Here is a 19,867-nt window from a genome sequence, read left to right on the forward strand (position 1 = left end):
GATACCATTTATGGGGATTCTAGATATGTGGCGGACACCATCATCAGCGACATATCTAAGTTTAGGCCACTGAAAGAGGGTGAAGATGCCAGGTTCTGCGACCTGGTCCATCTGGTAAGGAGAAGCTTCAACACCCTGAACGAGATCGGGAAGCAGAACGACATGAACAACAGTCACATGCTGGCCATAATAGAGAGAAAGATGTGTCCAGATGATCGGAGGTTATGGTTCCGAGACCAAGATGGCAGTTCGGAGACGACTCTTCATTCTCTAATGAACTGGATGGCGAAGGAGATGCGAGCTCGCATGAGATCATCAGCTCCGCTTCGCAGTGAAGCCAAGTCCAGCATAGTGAACATGGTCTCCAAGGCAGAGGAGAAACCATCCAGGAACCAGTCCACAAAGGAGTTTAAGTGCTGGGTCTGCAAAAGTTATACGGGACATTGGACAGATCAGTGCAAGGATTTCATCTCCAAATCGGCACCTGAACGATGGGAGATGGTGAAGAGCAGTCGTGCCTGCTACAGCTGTTTGAAGAAAGCTGGACGAGACCACGTGATGAGTAACTGCAACAGGCGACGCCGTTGTAGTGAATCCAGGAACGGAGTGCAGTGCACATGGTATCATCATCCGTTACTTCATACTGAAAGGAGCTTAGTTGAGGAAGGAGCATTGGCGAAACAAGTGGGAGTAGCTACGGTCATTGCAAATGAATGTCTTCTTCCTGTGACGATAGTGGATGTGATATCTAAACGAACTGTGCTGCAAGGAAATCTGCTATTGGATTCTGGTGCTGAGATAAGCCTTATTCGTAAAGGTTTTGCAGAGAGGCTCAAGCTTAAGGGAACGCCAATAACCATAACAATGGTCAAGATTGGACGAGATGAGGAGGTTCTCCAAACTCTCAAGTATCGGATACCCATCAGAGAAGCAGGGAAAAGCACCATGCCTATTATGATTGACGCTATAGGCATACACTGCATAAGTGGGGACATTACAGCAGTAGACTTGGGCCTTCTATCGAAGAAGTTTGGACTGAAGGAGCAAGAGTTGAAGCGAGGTACTGGAGCAGTCGACCTCCTAGTGGGCATAGATCATGCCAGACTCCATGGCGGAGAAGTTAGAGAGGTTGGACATTTAGCAGCTCGCAGATCTCCAGTAGGATGGGTGGTGTTTGGGAAAGGACCCACTGACCGTGTCAGCTCCAGTTCAGTACTTCACATAAAGATCTCAAGTCAGGTGGATCTTTTACCAGATAACAAGATCTTGGTGACTACAGAAAAGAGACCGGAAAGAAATGAGAAGTATGCATCTGCATACAAAGAGCAGATGAGAGAAATGGAAGACCTGAAATTCTCCAGAAAGCTGTCGGAGGATGAGAAGGATGAGAAGGATGAGAAGGATTTGCAAGAGTATTCTGAGGTTAAACCAGAATGGAGCCTCAGCAAGAGAAAGATCTTGAAGCAGATAGCACAAGTATTTGACTCACTCAGCTTTGCAGCAGCCTTCCTGATCCGTGCCAAGATTGGGATACAGAGCCTTTTGGGAAAGGGCTATGACTGGGATGAGATGCTGCCAGAAGCAGACCAGAAGTGGTGGATAGCCTTTTTCAAGGAGATGAAGGAGTTAGATGAGGTTAAGTTTGAAAGAAGCCTCACACCATCAACAATGATTATCAATCATCCAATGCTGTGTAGATTTGCAGATGCATCCCAGAATGCTTTCGGAGCATGCGTCTATCTGAGGTGGCAGCTTGAGAACGGTGATTATGATGTCAGATTTGCAGATGTATCCCAGAATGCTTTCGGAGCATGCATCTATCTGAGGTGGCCGCTTGATAACGGTAATGATGTAATGGCCAAGTCCAGAGTGGCCCCATTAAAGAAGATGACCATACCCAGATTGGAACTACAAGCAGCAGTTATGGCTACACGACTCTTCACTACTGTCATGAAGGAGCTGAGACTGCAAGTTGAACAGGTGATGTTCATGACAGATAGCAGGATTGTTCTACCGTGGGTACGGAGGAAGAGAAAACGCTTTAAGACGTTTGTAGCAGTAAGGATAGCAGAGGTTCAAAGTCAGTCTGATCCTGCCCAGTGGAGATATGTTCCAGGTAATCAGTACCCTGCCGATGATGTGTCAAGAGGTCTTCCAGCAGCAAAGTTAGGACACAGATGGCAGCAAGGCTCAGAGTTCCTGTACTCTACAGAAAGTGAGTGGCCTCAGGATAGACACGGCAGAGTTGCAGCCACAACTGGGAAAGTGAGAAAGCAGTGTTGTATCTTGCAGGGACACAGACTTTTTAGAAGTAGCCAACCTGGTTAATCAACGTCCTATTGGTAGGATTCCTAACGACACTGATGAAGGAAGCTACTTGTGTCCAAACGACATGCTACTAGGGAGAGCTTCGCGCCAAGTACCACAGGGTCCATTCAAAAGTTCAGGAAATCCAAGACATCGAGTTGAATATGTTCAACAAATCGTCGACTCCTTTTGGCAACGTTGGACGAGAGATGTTCTACCTCTACTGGTGCCAAGGAGAAGGTGGAATGCAGACCGTCGAAATGTTCGCGTCGATGACGTCGTAATGTTAGCAGATGCTAATGCAGTCCGCGGAAAGTGGCTTCTGGGTCGGGTAATACAAGTGTACCCTGGTCCAGATGGGAGAGTTCGAAATGTTAAAAGTGAAAACCGCTTCGGGAGAATACCGTCGCCCGATCGGCAGAATCGCTATTATATACCCTGCTGAAGGATATGAAGACGAGTGAATGGTTTTTTTTCTTCGCATTAATACAGAGGATAGCGGAAATTGATAGAAATGCATTTTGCATTCCAGTGAAGAATTTTAATTATGCAATACAGTTAAAAGCATAATTGTTGGAAATTTCTTTTGAAATGAAGGTTAGATGCATATAGCAATTTTACACAGTTTTAGCAGCTTTACTCGCGACCTACTCTACTCGCAACCGGCTATTTTCGCGACCAGCTCAACTCGCGATCAGCTCAACTCGCGATCAGATGTATTCGTGACCAGTTCTACTCACGATCGGTTCTACTCATTTCGTGATCAAGTTTATTCGCGACCATTTTAGCCGCGACAGGTTTTTCTTCTCGCAATCGGTTTTTTTCTCAACCAGTGTTGTTTGTAAAGAATTACAAGATGTTTTTTTTTGTAAATTGCGAGCAAGATATGACTGAATTTGACTTTAAAACAGTTTACCAGTGAATTTTTGCAACAATGACATTTATTGTAAACGTTTTTCCAGATAGTTGATTCAAAATTTTATACATTTAATTGATATTACCTTCTGGCATTTTGATACAGATATTGATGTATTGATTTATGTATTGAGGCAAGGCCTCATAGGCGGGGGGAGGATGTTTCGCTGACGAAACTGATTTTCATTATGTTTTTTTGATTCGCAGATACCGTTACGTAATTCAGTGGTCAACGTGTAGTACGTATGTGCTAATTAATGTAAAAACCGGCAGAGCACTATTGGGGTTTCACAGAGGTGACATCTTGCGATGTTAGCCTACTAATTTTTCGTGCAGAATGCCTCATTTCACAATGAGATAATTCGTATTTCAACAGTATATCCTGCCAAGAAGTGAGTACAGCTTGGTGTGAATGTGTTTTTAGAATGTTTTATGCAGACATGAAAATTATGGATGTTTTCTTACTTGATTTAAACGAAATGGAATTTTGCTCAGTGAAAGTGTACACGTGTAAAGTTGATAGTCTTGTGTGCAGACCATTTGATATAAAGTATATATTTGACATGTATTTGATACATTGCTAAGAATAAGCTGTATATAAATATTAAAGGGCATTATTTTCAGGGTTTATTGTAGCACTCTTGTATTTACAATTTACAGGGAAAAGGCTGATTTGGTGGTTTATTTATGGTCGTTTTGATAGACTTTCAATTAATCATTGGTCTGAATTAAGACTAGCTTTTGGTATTGCACACGGAGCTTGTTGTTGGCTTTTCAACTACACTAAGTCTTACAAAAGGGAATTTTAGGATATCTGTTATATTCTGGTGAAGCTATTTTATGACATTCGATGAAGTCATTTAAAGGGATTTCTGTATGGGTTTTAATATGAATATTAGTGACTTGAAAAGTGTGTCACATTTGTTATGAAGGTCAAGTGGAATTATTTGACCTTGTGGTGTCATTCATAAAACCTGAATGTTGAAGAGGGATATTTGTAGAAATGTTATAAAAGATATAATATGCCATTTTGGTCATTTAGTAGTTATATCTATATTTAAATTAGAATAGTGCTTAATTATTCATGAGAAAAAGGATATTCAGGCAGATTTGCTTGTTCTGTTATAGAGGCGACATTTATACTTGAAACTGATATGAATGAGTCCAGTTGACTTATATACTTATGAATTCTTCAATTTGTTCTTTCAGATTGAATAAAATCAGACTACGGTCTTATACGATTCCAAGCGGGATATTCTGTGTGGCTGAGTCGTCTTTCTTACGAGCAATCCAACATATCTGTTATATTCTGGTGAAGCTATTTTATAACATTTCTACAAATATCCCTCTTCAACATTCAGGTTTTATGAATGACACCACAAGGTCAAATAATTCCACTTGACCTTCATAACAAATGTGACACACTTTTCAAGTCACTAATATTCATATTAAAACCCATACAGAAATCCCTTTAAATGACTTCATCGAATGTCATAAAATAGCTTCACCAGAATATAACAGATATCCTAAAATTCCCTTTTGTAAGACTTAGTGTAGTTGAAAAGCCAACAACAAGCTCCGTGTGCAATACCAAAAGCTAGTCTTAATTCAGACCAATGATTAATTGAAAGTCTATCAAAACGACCATAAATAAACCACCAAATCAGCCTTTTCCCTGTAAATTGTAAATACAAGAGTGCTACAATAAACCCTGAAAATAATGCCCTTTAATATTTATATACAGCTTATTCTTAGCAATGTATCAAATACATGTCAAATATATACTTTATATCAAATGGTCTGCACACAAGACTATCAACTTTACACGTGTACACTTTCACTGAGCAAAATTCCATTTCGTTTAAATCAAGTAAGAAAACATCCATAATTTTCATGTCTGCATAAAACATTCTAAAAACACATTCACACCAAGCTGTACTCACTTCTTGGCAGGATATACTGTTGAAATACGAATTATCTCATTGTGAAATGAGGCATTCTGCACGAAAAATTAGTAGGCTAACATCGCAAGATGTCACCTCTGTGAAACCCCAATAGTGCTCTGCCGGTTTTTACATTAATTAGCACATACGTACTACACGTTGACCACTGAATTACGTAACGGTATCTGCGAATCAAAAAAACATAATGAAAATCAGTTTCGTCAGCGAAACATTGACCATAAAAGTAAATTCTAAATATGTTTGTATATAACCCCTGGATGAAACAAGTCTCATTAATCATTAAGAAAATGAAGGATTATGATTTTTGGGGGAACAGAGCATAGTTGGAGAGGACCTCGCAAAATACGATACAGTGTTGCCAGATTCAAGTTTCACTTATGACAGCTTAACTTTCCTGTTTCTAATCGGATATTGCTAAAATTTCATTAATTTGTTTCTCTCATTAGTCTTGATTAAAATCAAGATAATAATTTAGTTGGCCACATTTTTTTACAAAAGTTTAACGTAACCCGACAACCCATCAGTACGCGAAGAACCAATGTAATGAAAGAAGTCTGCAAAAAGTATAAATAGACACACGTCTAATTGTGGTTGTTAACCCTTTGCGTACTGGGACCGGGTAGTCCCTGTATTAAGCATATGAGAATGACAAAATTCCGTAGTCAAAGGGTTAAAGTGTTGCTTTGATTTTTTTTTCTCTCGAAAGATTTCCATGTATTTCATATACTCGTGACAACTGTTTAAAGCATATATAGCAGAAGGTTTCTTATTAATTTTTTTCTAGTAATGAAGTGGTGCATAAACCCAATGGGTTGTCAACGTCACGTTCTTAAAGTGCGTAATTTCGTGACACACACGTAACTCCTGTAATCTTAGTAATGCTGTAAAGGACTGAGTATATATCTACTGATGCCCGCATCTCGATTTGATCAGTAACCTGTTTTGTCATTCAAGCAACATAACACAATTTATTTGCATCTTTTATAACGAAATATCTGTTTAATTCTACAAAAATGTTTTCAATAAACATTTTCATAAAATATTCTTAATATACAAATATTAATATTCTCGAACATGTTTGTTCAGTGTTCGAGTATAACGATTCTGTTTGTGCACTTGATTCTGTTTAATTACAATAAAACCTTGAAAAAAAAGTTTGGAAATTTCATTGTTGTGCTTTATCTTACGTATCGGCAGAATGAGGCATGGAGGTGAGGGAATGTGTGTGTACGTATGGGCGTCTGTGTGTAAGAGAGAGAGAGAGAGAGATCTCAAGATCAGAAAAAAGACTGTGAGATATTTTACTACGTCTAGCGTTCATTTTATTTCATGTGATATGGTTTTATCATGTTTATGTAGGCACAAGAGATGTATTTTTTTTAAATTGTCTTTAAAAAGTTGAGAAAAAGGGCCGATTATTGTGTTAGATATCATTTAGGGCCTACGAGAGCGCCACATATACCTTAGGGGGAGGATATAACGCAAATATGGGGAAGGGTGGAAAATCCCTGCCCCCCACTCAGTGTTATTTAGGGTACGCGTATGCTTGTTCCCTCTTTTTAAAAGCACCCCCTATCTGAGGACTGCCAATATTTCCGAACCCCCCTTTCGCAGGCTTTTAGCAGGCTTTTCCTGCCTTGAAGACCCCCCTAAATTCGGAAAAATGCTCAATGTACCCCCTAAATTCGGAATAATTTCTCAGGAGTCCAAAGAGATGCGAGAAAAGAAAGAAAAATACCCCCTTTTTAAAGAAATCTCCGGTGAAAAGTCGAATACACCCCCTTTTTTTACAATTCTCGGGCCGGACTTTGTCGCACGAAAAGTACCCCTTTACCGGACATTTTGGTAACACGCATGCGGTCATTCCGACCCCGGAGTGGGGGGAGGGGGGCGGGTGAAAAATCAGTTGGTTAATATTGTAATCCTATTATTGCTCAAACTAATGAAAATGGTAATGATAAAAGTAGTAATAATACAAACACTAGAACTACTACAAATGATAATAATAATGTTAAAAGGGACTTGGTAACATTGTTAAGCTGGGAGAAAGTGGTCCTAAGGTAGTGAATTGAATGCTAGACGTAAAATTAAAGATAATCTGAAAATTTGAGTGAAAAATGACCAAGTCAAGAACCCCATGACTTTTACAAGCCGATCGACTGTCTAATTATCAAGATATTAACGATTGGAAATCTAAAACAAATTATTATTCTACGTCTGTAAAGTGGCACTGTTGGGAGTTATGTTTTCATCACGGCGCAGTACATGTTATTGATATAGTAGCTGCGCTTTATTGAGAAGGCTACATTTATTTCCACTCCACCATACAACACAGAGCTACGAGCACATCCACCATTCGCTTCACACACACACACACACACACACACACACAATGCACTCACATAATACATTCATAAACTCAGACACCAACAACGTATGAACACATTTTCATTTTTTCAGTTCATTAAATTAAATTGATCTAATTGGTATCGTTTATTATAATTTGTGTTGCATGGCCATTTATTTTACGGTAGGGATAGTCTAAGGGAAAATAAACTTTAACATATTTAATTTGGTTACGCGTTGAGAAATTTCAAATTACCTTTTTGGGGACGCGATAGCTCAGTGGTAGAGCAATGGTCTCGAAACCGGGAGCTCTCGGATTGGACACCTGGTCGATGAGCTGGTGCCTTTTGGTAAGGCTTTAATCTGCTTTACCACGCTCTTCGGAGAGGACTTAAAGCCGTCGGTCCCTTGGTTGATTAACTACATGCATGCACATGCTTTTCTAGCTATCAGGTAAAACAATACAAATAAACAATATTGGCTATTTCCTTTTTCAATTTTTTGACGAAGGTCTGACCTATGTTTAATATTTCCAGAGCGATTAATTTTGATTATGACAAGATGACAGTAAAAAAAAGAAATGCTATTACATTATGGGACGTAATACCTCGTATGTATTACCTTAGAACTACATTCTCAAAAGAGCACAATGTAACAATAGATACCGCAGTATAATTGGGAATTCCCGCGTTGTAACTTTGCAATAAAACACTAAACACAGCTATTCCCCCCCCCCCCACACACACACACACACACACACGCACACGAACACACTTAAATCACACACAAAGGTCCTTTATTGTATTGCGAAGAAAGATCAGGTTTATCTCATCCTGCATTCAATACCTTTATACCTTTTCCCTACTCACAATTTCATGTTCAAATAAAGCACATGCTGTCTAAGTTTTTAGACGATTGTTTTCATGAAAATCGTTTTTTTTTTTGGGGGGGGGGGGTTCCATTCTCCACCAGACAGCCCATTTACATTAGCATACTTTCTTGTTTTAAAGTATGATTGTTGAATGAATCTAACTATCACACATTAAGAGATTAAACAATTAAATGTAAGATTGGGGTGATCAAGTCTTACACCACTTGATGAAATATCCATAATTATGCCCTTACTTTGTGTGTGTTTATGTTCGCACGCGTGTGAGTGTGCTTTTAAGTGTGTGTGTGTCTATGTGTAGTTATATCGATAGCGTCATGTATTATATATTCCGGGGACATGCATTTGGCCTTTGTTGGTCCCTCCGCTGTTTTTACCTCATTGCCATATTTATAGGTTGTTTGGTATGTTTTATTGTCATTTTCATACCGGCTTCAGCATGGCTGCCATTATGGCGGCTTAGCATTCAAGGAATCAATTCCTGCCAGGTACCCATTTAGTTCACACGGGTCCAGTGTGGCAAGCATGACAAGTATCTTGCTAAGAAATTTGTAAGGAAAGAAAGAGAACAAGGAAACTAATGTTGAAGAGGGAAAAAATAGAGAAAAAGGAAGAGCAAGATATTTTTCAAAAGACAGATAGAGGTAAAAAAAATAATAATAGTAATAAAACGAAGAAAGCACGTATGAGAGAGAAAGAAATGAAAAGAGAGAGAGAGAGAGAGAGAGAGAGAGAGAGGGGAACAATTATGTAAGAAAGAAAATACAAGCGAAAGAGAATTGTTGTAAGTGTTTTATATGTCCACGCTGTCCAGAGCCAATAAAGTTCGTAAATTGAATTGTTGATATTTTCATTGAGAAAAGGGTCCGATACACCAAACGAGAGAGGGTGTCTTTTCATTGACATGCCAAGGTCGGCGCCTCTCATATTAGCTCATCGCGTGATATGCTGTAGAAGTGGGATTTCCCCACTATTGTTCTCTATTAATCATTTTGCAGTACAGCACTGTGTACTGAAAGCATCGGTCCATAATGGGTGAACACGTTTTAACAATGATTGCATATTTCTTTATTCAGATGGATGTTCAATTCTGTTAGATCTTTGTATGATAACGCATTGCCTCTAAACTAAAAAGTAGTGTTTGCCAAAAGTGTTGTACGTGAGTGTAGTTATACAGCCAAATAACTGAAGGGCAGTTTCCAGGCCCAACTTTGGCGTCCTCACCTTAAATTTGTAGTAAATGGTTACGCCTATCCCTCCCCCCCCCCCCCACTCAGTGTTATTTAGGGTACGGATATGCATGTTCCCTCCTTCTGAAAACACCCCCCTATGTCCGGTGTGTAAAATCAAAACGGGACGGATTTTTGTGTACTACGAGCCGGACTCTCGTGCGTGAAAAGTACCCCTTTACCGGACATTTTGGTAACACGTATGGTATCCATCCGTTCACGGAGGGGGGGGGGGGGGGGGGGGGGGGGAGCGGGCGCCTATCAAATGTGGACAAGAGATTGGCTCAAAATTGGTCAGGCATTACCCATTATGCATAACAGTGTACAGGCTTCCCAAAGAAAAACATCATCAATTCACAGTGCGATAACAATTAGGATATTTTGATTCCTTGTCAGACATCAGACTTTGGCCTTTTAAAGAATTAACCACCCCACCCCCTTCATGCTTAGCCGTGCATGCCCCCTAGTCAGGTGCTACCACTCGTTGATGATGTGCTGAGAAGAAGAAAAAAAAACATTTAATATATATTGGTCACTTTGCTGATTACTGCATTGCCTCTCCCGGAAGCAATATGATACCATAAATATGGGCGAGAGCACAAATCTAAAAAGATTCGTTTTTTGTGCAATTTTTACAATTCAATGGCTCTCTATGATCTTTAACGGTGATATAGGGAAATTCTCTAGCCGGGTTTAGGAGACTCGATAAAGCAATATTTTGTCTGCTTTCTTTGCTATTGGGGTTGGATTTCCCTTTAATGAATGTCTGCCGGGTCTGATTTTGTGTGTGGGGGGGGGGGGGGGGGGGGGGGGGGGGGTGGGGGGGGGGGGGGGGGGTAATTGCCCATTTTAACCCCCCCCCCCCACCCCTCCCTTACACGAGAAATCGGCGCATTCATTTTTAGCTTACCGAAGTCTGCTTTTACACTTCACAGAATTGGTGAAACTTCGACAGATGTTTAAAACATATGTTTAAAAAAACATTGCAAAGGTTTTTTTTTTTTTTTTTTTGATTTTCCGTCGTTTTGCCTATAGGGGGTACTCCAAATGAACAATATAGATGACCCCAACATGGATGGAAGCGATTTGTCATTGGCTGGAGAAGCAGGGTGCGCGAAACGGAAACAATCCAGGCAGTGGACTATAACCCCGTATACGCTACACACAAGAATTGTGCGTGCGGTGAAACAAGAGGTTTCCAAAACCACAGAAAAATTACCACCTGGTAAGTATGGGTATATCTTTCTTATAACTAACATTTGTCAACCTTTTATAGGACTATTTGCTCTCTTTGTGTTGACTCATCATTCTAAAATCGTAATTTGTTTTGTGTATTTTATTTTACCTTTTCCGGAGAATGTGGAGCTTGGAAGAATGCAGTAGATAGAGTACAGTCAGGCTTCCACCTCCGACTCGCGTACTCATCCTTCTCATATCTGTTATAGTTTGGTGTCTCTGATTTCCTTTGTTTTTCTAGTGATGGTGCTCTGTTGATTATAGTTTTCTATGTATGTTTTTAGGGTGAATGAAAATAACGACTGAACTATATACATCGAGTCACTCAGTGAAGCCATATGTAATCTCGGTGGAACAACCGCCGGTATAAGAGACTGAAGCTCTCGGTCTACCCTAGCTGTAGTTGTACTGTTAAAAGGAAAATCAAGCCTTAATTGGCAAGTGCTCTGAAAGATATCAGGGGAAAAAGTGGATTGGTGAAAGTGAAAAATTGAACAAAACATGTGAAGGTTAAATCGTAATCACTATATAGACACGTGTAATTGGCTGAATCAGTATGTCAATGTGACATAGTGCCAGTCAACTTTGCCATTCGTAAACAAACAAAAAGAAATGACTCAAATGACTCAGAAGGGTCTTCTATTTTTGAGAGAACCTTTGATGGTGTGCTGATTATTAGATATTTAGATTAGTACCCCTGTGTAGAATAAGAAGGGGGAATACATGATATTTTTGCGCACACGGATGGAAGGGTAGTCCTTGACAACTTCACAGTCCACTGACGAAATTTGAGTTACACGTAGACTTAGTGATCTCATATCTCAGACATTCATAAGTCCTTTATTATTGGTGTGGTTTGGCTTCAACTTTTACTAGTCTTTATTTGAATGTGTGTCAATTCCAAAAATATTTATTTGTACATACACCCTATACACAATCAGAATAATTCCAATATGACATATAATTAGCTTTAATTCATAAACCGTTTCAATGTGTATTTTGTCTCTCTTCACGGATATAAGCAAGATCATCCCCAAACATTTTAGCCACTATGGCCCGAATTCACAAAGCAAGGTTTGAGCTCAGACCAAGGTTTGAGCTCAAACCTTGGTCTGAGCTCAAACCTTGCTTTGTGAATTCGGGCCAGTATCTTTGAATAAACTTTAGTATTAAATCACAAAAGTCGAGTGGCTGAGGGGGAGATGAACCAGTTTATGTACATTATACATGCACGTCACTAATAAGTAAACAGAATCCCACTTGTGTGTCTATTACAGGAAGTCCTGTTGGGGTTATCATTCATGTACCTTTCCAGCCGACTAGATTTCTGTCAAATGAGAAGGATGGATGGATTCTGCCTTCATTATCTGCTCATGATTCTCCTGATAAGATCGGGGGATGTTGAATCTAACCCCGGACCAGACAGGTCAGTATAAATGAAGCTTCTTTCCTGTTATTTTTGCAACATTAATAACCATTAGGGGCTTGTAATGATCCAGAGGTGTCAATCCGTTTTTTTCTTGGGGGGGGGGACACTAAAATCTGAGTTTCCAAGCAGAACATAGCAAGCGAAGCAAGACCTTAACGCGCATAGATTTTCTTCCATTAACACAAATAACAAATTTTGCAGCATACTCAGTTGATATTATAAGGACTCATTATTTTATGTCGTTTCAGTGATACATATTTTTACCGGTTCTAGAAAAATTACCCCCTAACAATCAACCCTGGCCAATTACCAGCGGGACCATTAACCCCCAAGGACAATTATCCCCCCCCCCCTCCCGAAGACAATTACCCCCAGAAAATCACCCCATTGGAATATAATCCCCCGTTGACAATTTAGGGGGACAATTACCCCCATCACCTGAAGATTACACCCTTGGACGATCACCCTCTCTCCCGGGGACAATCCCCACCCCCCCCCCTCCCCCAACCCACCCCCCCAAAAAAAAAATAATAACTTTATTAAAACCAACTTATTATCAGGGTGGACTCCCCCCCCCCCCCCCCCCACGTACGTTTCTCATAGACTCACATAAACGTGCGCTTAGTGTGCGGTGACATATTTGCTATGACGTCACTCGTAAACAATTAACAACAAAAAAGCCTATCCAAAAACATTAAACCTCTTTTTTACCGTCCAACCAATCAATTACAAGTAAAAAAAAAAAAAAAAAAATTAAAAAAAATATGGAAAGAAAGGTTTCCCTACCCCCAAAATGAATATTCATATTGCCAATTTGATACATAGCTTTCAAATAATCATTGAAGATAACTTGACGTATATTTAAATAAGGTCGCAATGTACTGTAGGGGCTTCAAAACAATAAGAGAGGTACTTAAGAGATGGATGATCAAATCTTTATTTTCAATTACAGGAATGTCAGTGAGAAGGAATTCTTAAGGCTGTCCAAGAAGATTGATCCTAGCTTCTACAAAGATGTTGGCATTAACCTGGACATCTCCAGGGCGGAGCTTGAGCAAATCAATGAACGTAGCCAAAATGCCAGTGATGCATTGCTGACAGTCTTCACGAGATGGAGAGACAAACAACCTCAAGGCACAGACATCAGGGCTCTTCTTGCAGAGGAGTTAGAAAGCAGTGGCTTAGAGGCCCTCTCTGGCGAACTACTCGCTGGCAATCTAGTCCCCAGGAAAATACAAGTGCTTCTCACTGAGACTAGGTATGACGCAAATATCATATATGTTCTCCGGCTTTAAGTTTATGTACTCTTGGTTATCGTCAGTACATTTGATGGGGGGGGGGGTTCCTTTAATATATCTTGTCAGTTGTACTGTAGGGGCTACAACACAATAAGAAATGTACTTAAGAGATGCATGATAACATCTTTATTTTCAATTAAAGAAAGTGTAAGGTTGACAGTTTTTTTTTTACAGGCCAGTAATTCATAAATACTCACGCTTTTGCGATTATGTGACATGACTCTTATTGTACTTAAAGAGATAGTGAGTTCTGTTACAGAGGGCGCTACACAAAATATTTGTTGTGAGATAATGAAAAACTGAGTGTCAAATTTGAAAGAACATATTATTTAAAAGACAAAATCATCTTTGTTTGATCAAAATCAGTTCAGAGACGGCTGAAATATAACGATTTTTAATACCTGTGTACTACCACAAATATTAAATATTTTGAAAAATTTGAAAAAACCGTTGAAAAAACGAAATAGCACCTTTTACGTCGTATTTCAGCCAATTCTGATGTTGGCTTTTTTGTTGGCATTTTCGTGTTGCTTATATTACCCACAATTAGCCGGGTCATGTATTGTTATTTTTAATTAAATAATTAATTAACGGTCACCGTGTTTTTTGTTTAAAGTGGAGCTGAATTGGTATGATCGTATTGGCTAAATTTCACACATTTTGGGTCTAAAATTACCTTCATAGCAATTGTAGGTTCTAAAAGGGCACTATAAATGTCATAGATAAGAATAAGAGCAATAACCATGCACTTTGAAGGCATTTGCGGTCTGAAAACACAAGTCAACTATCCCTTTAACCCTATAGGTTATCACTTGGAAAAATAGAAGTGCCTGTTACTGAGACTATAGGCATGACACAAAGTTCATATATGTTCTCTGTTTTTTAGTTTACATGTACTCGTGGTTATCGTCAGCACCTTTGGTGGGTGGGGCATCCTTTAATGTATGTTGTCAGTGCATGTAGCTTCAAAAAAAAATTGGTCGTAATGTACTGTAGGGGCTACAACACAATAAGAGAGGTACTTAAGAGATGCATGAAAACATCTTTATTTTCAAAAACAGGAATGTCAGTGAGAAGGAATTCTTAAAGCTGTCCAAGAAAATAGATCCTAGCTTCTACAAAGAGGTGGGCATTAACCTGGACATCTCCATCGCAGAGCTTGGGCAAATCAAGGAACGTAGCCAAAATGCCAGTGATGCATTGATGACAGTCTTCACGAGATGGAGAGACAAACAGCCTACAGGCACAGACATCAGGGCTCTTCTTGCAGAGGAATTAGAAAGAAGTGGCTTAGAGGCCCTCTCTGGCATTTTAGTCCCGAAGCATACCGGTGAGAATTAGCAGGAAACGCCTTACTGCCATTACCAATATATTGCTCTTGCAGGCAGCCCACAAACACTATTTTGCCTCTCTCTCGTTTGTTACAAATACGGTTACTTATAGCAGGACATCCCAATAGACGAACAGCCCACAAGACTGATACTGCCGGTCTGTTGAACCCTCAAAATAGTTGTCAGAACACACAAAAGACCAACATGTTGTTCTTGTGAACTGTCGGTCCAAGGCTTGGGTCGTTGATCGTGTGGGTCTTCTGTCAACTTCAGAAGGTTAGCTAGACATACATTGTCGGTCTTGTTGGTTGTCGGTTGCATGGGCTGTGACCATTTATACATGGTTACAGACTCACTCACTTTTTTGGCATTTCAGGCCCAGTCATTTTCTGCCCTTTTTTCAAGTCATGCTCATCTTTTGATACCAGGTTCATGAAAATTGTAACCATTACAGAGTCGCTTTCTAGTGACTTTATGTCATCCCCAAAATGGATCATTTCTGATTTGTGTGCACAAAACAAAAGAAGAAAAAAAATCTCACAGTTGTTTCGACAGAGTGAGTCAGAAAAAATGTCCCACTTTTTAAAAGTTATATTGTTTAGAGTATGAATATCTAATCATGGGTTTCATGATATGTCTTGATAGAGTTATCCTCCCAGTACACTTAGTTACCATTTTCATTCGAATCTCTGCATGCATGACTGAACATCAGACAATCTTTACAAGACTGCCAGATATCACTTGCGTCAAGTTGCTGGGTGAGGAATAAAATAGTGTTTTGAAAAGAAATTGTCCCATTTTGAGAAAGTAACATTTTTGAAAGCATATGGTAAAGTGATTCAGAGAGTCTTTGTTCTTAACTGATATATATGTGTGGAAGAAAACGAGTCCTCATTGGATAAGAACTGCTCATTGATTCCTTGAAAATAAAAGGTTTACATTAGGGTTACTTCCTGAGACTACTATGTGCGGGGTCATGAGTATGAGTGTGTGTATACTTGCGTTCGGCCGTTTAGGGTATGTGTATGTGTTTGAATTAAAACCTCAAATAAAATAAAGTGTGTGTCAAATCAAAAGTTTTTCATAGGAGTTACCTTTTGAATCAATGTTCTAATTAAATGAGATAAATATTGACAATCACGTAGGGATTGGTTCTGGAAAAACGTTGACAAAAACATTAATGACATTGTAAACACATCACCACTCTTAACTTACATTTTATTGGCAGACGACACAAATGTATTGTATTCACATGTACATTTAAATACTCTCATTGGAGCTTCGAATTATGATTTGGACAAATTATCTAGTTGGTGTAGATGTAATAAACTATTTTTAAATATAAGCAAATCCAACTTTGTATATTTTAAAAACTTTCACTCTACACACGAACTTACGGATAATGTATGTATGGATAAAATGTTGTACCAAATGAAAATCTACGCCCTAAAACATTTTTAAAATGTGATGTCTATTCTGGTTGATTAAGCCAATTAATAAATCATAGTAATCAAGATTCCCTTACCTTTATCATGTTTCAGATAAAACCACATCATCCCCCTCATCGCCTAATACTAGCACTTCTACTACTACTACTCCTAATACTGCTGCTGCTGCTTCTACTACTACATGTACTCCGCAAGAAGGTAATACAAATATAAAGCTATATGTTATTATTGCGATAGAAGGAATACGAAAAAGAACAGGAAAATGTTGGAAGGCAAGTTGCCCTCATCCGAAATGTCAATAAATACAAGTATTTCGGCCGTTACTTGTTTACACTTGAATTTTTAATTCTAGACACAGAGTTCCCTTTTACCCGAATATTGGGGTTCATAAAACAATCATTGTGTTACTACGTGCCCTTTTCAGTCTACTTGCAGAACCTTAACAAGTTTCTTGAAGAAGAATTCCGTTTAGATCCAATGTATATTGTCAAAAACCCTCATGAAGTCGTTTTAAGCTGGAAACGGATAATTTGAAGTAAAGTAAAGAAGAAATGCCCCCTGAAATTTGTTTTACTTCAAATGTTCACTGTTTCAAAATATGACACGAAAGCGGTGAATTGTTTGGAACAAACTTTCATTGCACATGTTTCTAATCCCATACAAATATTTGTGTGAGAGCGCATATTGCTTTCAGCAAGATTATAAGACAATTTCTCATCATTGTTTATGATTTCAAATCTTTTAAGTTTACACCACTTCTCATGTACTACACAATCCTTCCCCAACTACTTCCATGTACAATTTCTTGCACAATTCAGGGGCGGATCTAGCTTTTGCTAAGGGGGGTGGTTGACCAAAATAATGACGTTGCTGAGCATCGTCCACGAGCCGCGAAGCGGCGAGCCGATTTTTTGGGGGGTGTTTATTTGAACCCCGTAAATGATGTTTTCCTGGCATCTATTAACACAATGGAGACCATAAAAAGCAGTGCATGATAACGTCTTTTTAAATCAAGTAACAGTTTAATACACAGTTATATCCAGAGTTATCATGTGTTTGGTTAAGTTACCAGATGAGTTGAATATCTTCTCAGAATATTTGCACTTGAAAGGGCTTCTCTCTACAGCGTGCGTTCTTTTTTCTTTCTTTTTTTCTTTTTTTTTTTCTCTTTTTTTTTTCCTTTTTTTCCCCTTTTTTTTTTTGGGGGGGGGGCGCCCAAGGGGGGGGTTTAAACCCCCTAAACCCCCCTCCCCCGTAGATCCGCGCCTGCAATTAAGTCACCAGGACTGAACTTAGTATATTTTTTTTCTTCTTCATATTTCATGTTTCTTCAACGCCAGGTCTTCTACCGTCCACCACAGATTTCGACGACATTTTGGTAACTGTTGCAAAGAGAGTCCACAAGGAATCAGAAATCGACACATTAGGAAAAAAGCTTGGATTTACACAGGGAGATACTTATCGGTACATAGCAACTAATAACAAAACCCAGAGTGTAACATATGTTGGCACTCTTCAAATGCTCCGGGATTGGCGAGACGGTCAAATAAGTTCTACCGAGCAAGGAGCTTTGAAGACTGCTTTGGAGCTATCTGGACAAATTCGTCTTGCTGATGATCTCTTTCCTTCCAGTTAGTAAATACATGAAGTAATCAGGAATCAGTAGCGGTCCTTTTGAAGCAATGGTGTTCGATTAATTTCTACATAGTAATTTTTATGACATCAGTTTATAGGCTTCACTTTTTATAAACGTTCAATTATTTGATGTTTTCAATCGTTCTTTTATCACTCTTGTCTCACGTGTAAAGTGTTTGTGTAGGTGTTTTATGTCAAATATATACATATGTGTATATTTGGCGTTTAGACGAAGAAGGGATTTTACTTTAGATTAGTACGGATGAATAATGATTATTATTTCTACTATTGTCATTATCATATTTTGAATTACCATTATTGTTATACATATTGTTAAAAACAGTATATCTTTTAAAAAAAATGAGAATAATCTGTGTTCATTATCTGGTATGTGCCGGAGTGACAGGTTTTATTATACAATTATTTAGCTTAAATAATGTAAAGGTAATCTTTCATAACGTGTGAATTAGGTAGTGAATTTGATCTTGACTATTTTTTTTTTTGCAAAGGAACATCATGATGAACAGACGTGTAAGTGATTTCACCCTTTTCTCACTTACTATCCATATTCTTTAAGATCGTGTTATCCTTTTTATCATGATTGTCTTTTTCACTTCATGTGCCCATGATTTATTGTTTTTCTTCATCCAAGATGTGTACCAAAACTCCCATTACGTTGCTGAAATATTATCGAGAGAAAGAAGGAAACATTGGAATCGGCATCATACTTTAAGAATCTTATAAATAATCATCAATTCAATTATAATGCTGCGTTTAATGATAAATTGAATTAGTGGAGTACACAGAAAGGTGGCTTTAAATCAGTGATATTTTGATTAAAGGTCTCGTGGAACAGATATCGGACGTTTTAAAACTCAGTATGAGATGTAGACTAACAGCCTCGCCTTGTATAACATCTACTAAGGTTTATGTAATGAATAATAATGAATAATAAATAATAGTAATAATATTGTTATAATGTTCATGACCCGTTTGTATACTATATATGCCTGTTACCTTCATCATTGACAATATCTACACTGTCCTTTGTTTTAGGATGATGGCATTACTCATGTCCTCATTATTAAAAGGAGGAAAATTAAACCGATTATCTCATTATTTTCTTTATTAAGTTTATGGTTTCTTCTGTTCAAATTGGATAACGTATTCGATAATTATGACTATTAAGTTATCACCAGTTTTACATAAATCTAGCACAAATGCCATTTTAAAATATATTGATCAGTGGGGATTAAAGTAACGAATGTATCATCTGAAATCGTATTACATATTCTTTATGAAAAAAACAAGGTATTGTAAAATGCAGCGTAATTGTTGTTTGTTATCAGCCTTCGTCTTTACTTTCTGGGACACATTGTAATTAAAAAAAAAATTGATGTGAATATCATAAACTTAAGTTTTATATCCAGTCCATGCTGGAAGCATATTTGAAATTTTAGAGCGTCGTTAAAGGTAAAGACCAGTTTTGGAAACACCCCCTCTCAAAAAATGAAATGGAAGCTCTTATTACCAATCATCCAATCATGTGAAAGAATATGTTTTGACCAATACGTAATAATACAAATTTTGCCGGGAAACCGCCTACTAATTGATATATTTGGTAAATTATATTATATCTATCTGGACTGGATAGATATAGGGTAGTCCCATTTACATATTTTTATGTACAGTGCTTATAACTTTACCAAGACTGGGCCAAATTTCTTATCATTTTGATGATTCCAGCACCTTTCAGTACACACCAATACTTATATGCTAGATGGTCAACCTTTCTGATCGATTCCACAACTTTTCTTTCACAATGCAATCGCATGACCAG

The 19,867-nt window shown here is 38.4% G+C and overlaps 1 protein-coding gene across 1 annotated transcript; it reads left to right on the top strand.

Annotated features, from left to right (window-relative positions):
- Positions 1–10,786: 10,786 nt before the first annotated feature.
- On the top strand, positions 10,787–19,552 carry LOC105441861. The gene is made up of 6 exons (XM_030977906.1): positions 10,787–10,875; positions 12,164–12,312; positions 13,268–13,573; positions 14,675–14,943; positions 16,486–16,590; positions 17,733–19,552. The coding sequence occupies exons 2-6, from the start codon at positions 12,188–12,190 to the stop codon at positions 18,026–18,028; spliced, it is 1,101 nt and encodes a 366-aa protein (XP_030833766.1). The 5' UTR covers positions 10,787–10,875; positions 12,164–12,187; the 3' UTR covers positions 18,029–19,552.
- The last annotated feature ends 315 nt before the right edge of the window (positions 19,553–19,867 follow it).

The sequence above is a fragment of the Strongylocentrotus purpuratus genome, unplaced genomic scaffold, assembly GCF_000002235.5.
Source record: "Strongylocentrotus purpuratus isolate Spur 01 unplaced genomic scaffold, Spur_5.0 spur5_scaffold_1, whole genome shotgun sequence".
NCBI lineage: Eukaryota > Metazoa > Echinodermata > Echinoidea > Camarodonta > Strongylocentrotidae > Strongylocentrotus > Strongylocentrotus purpuratus.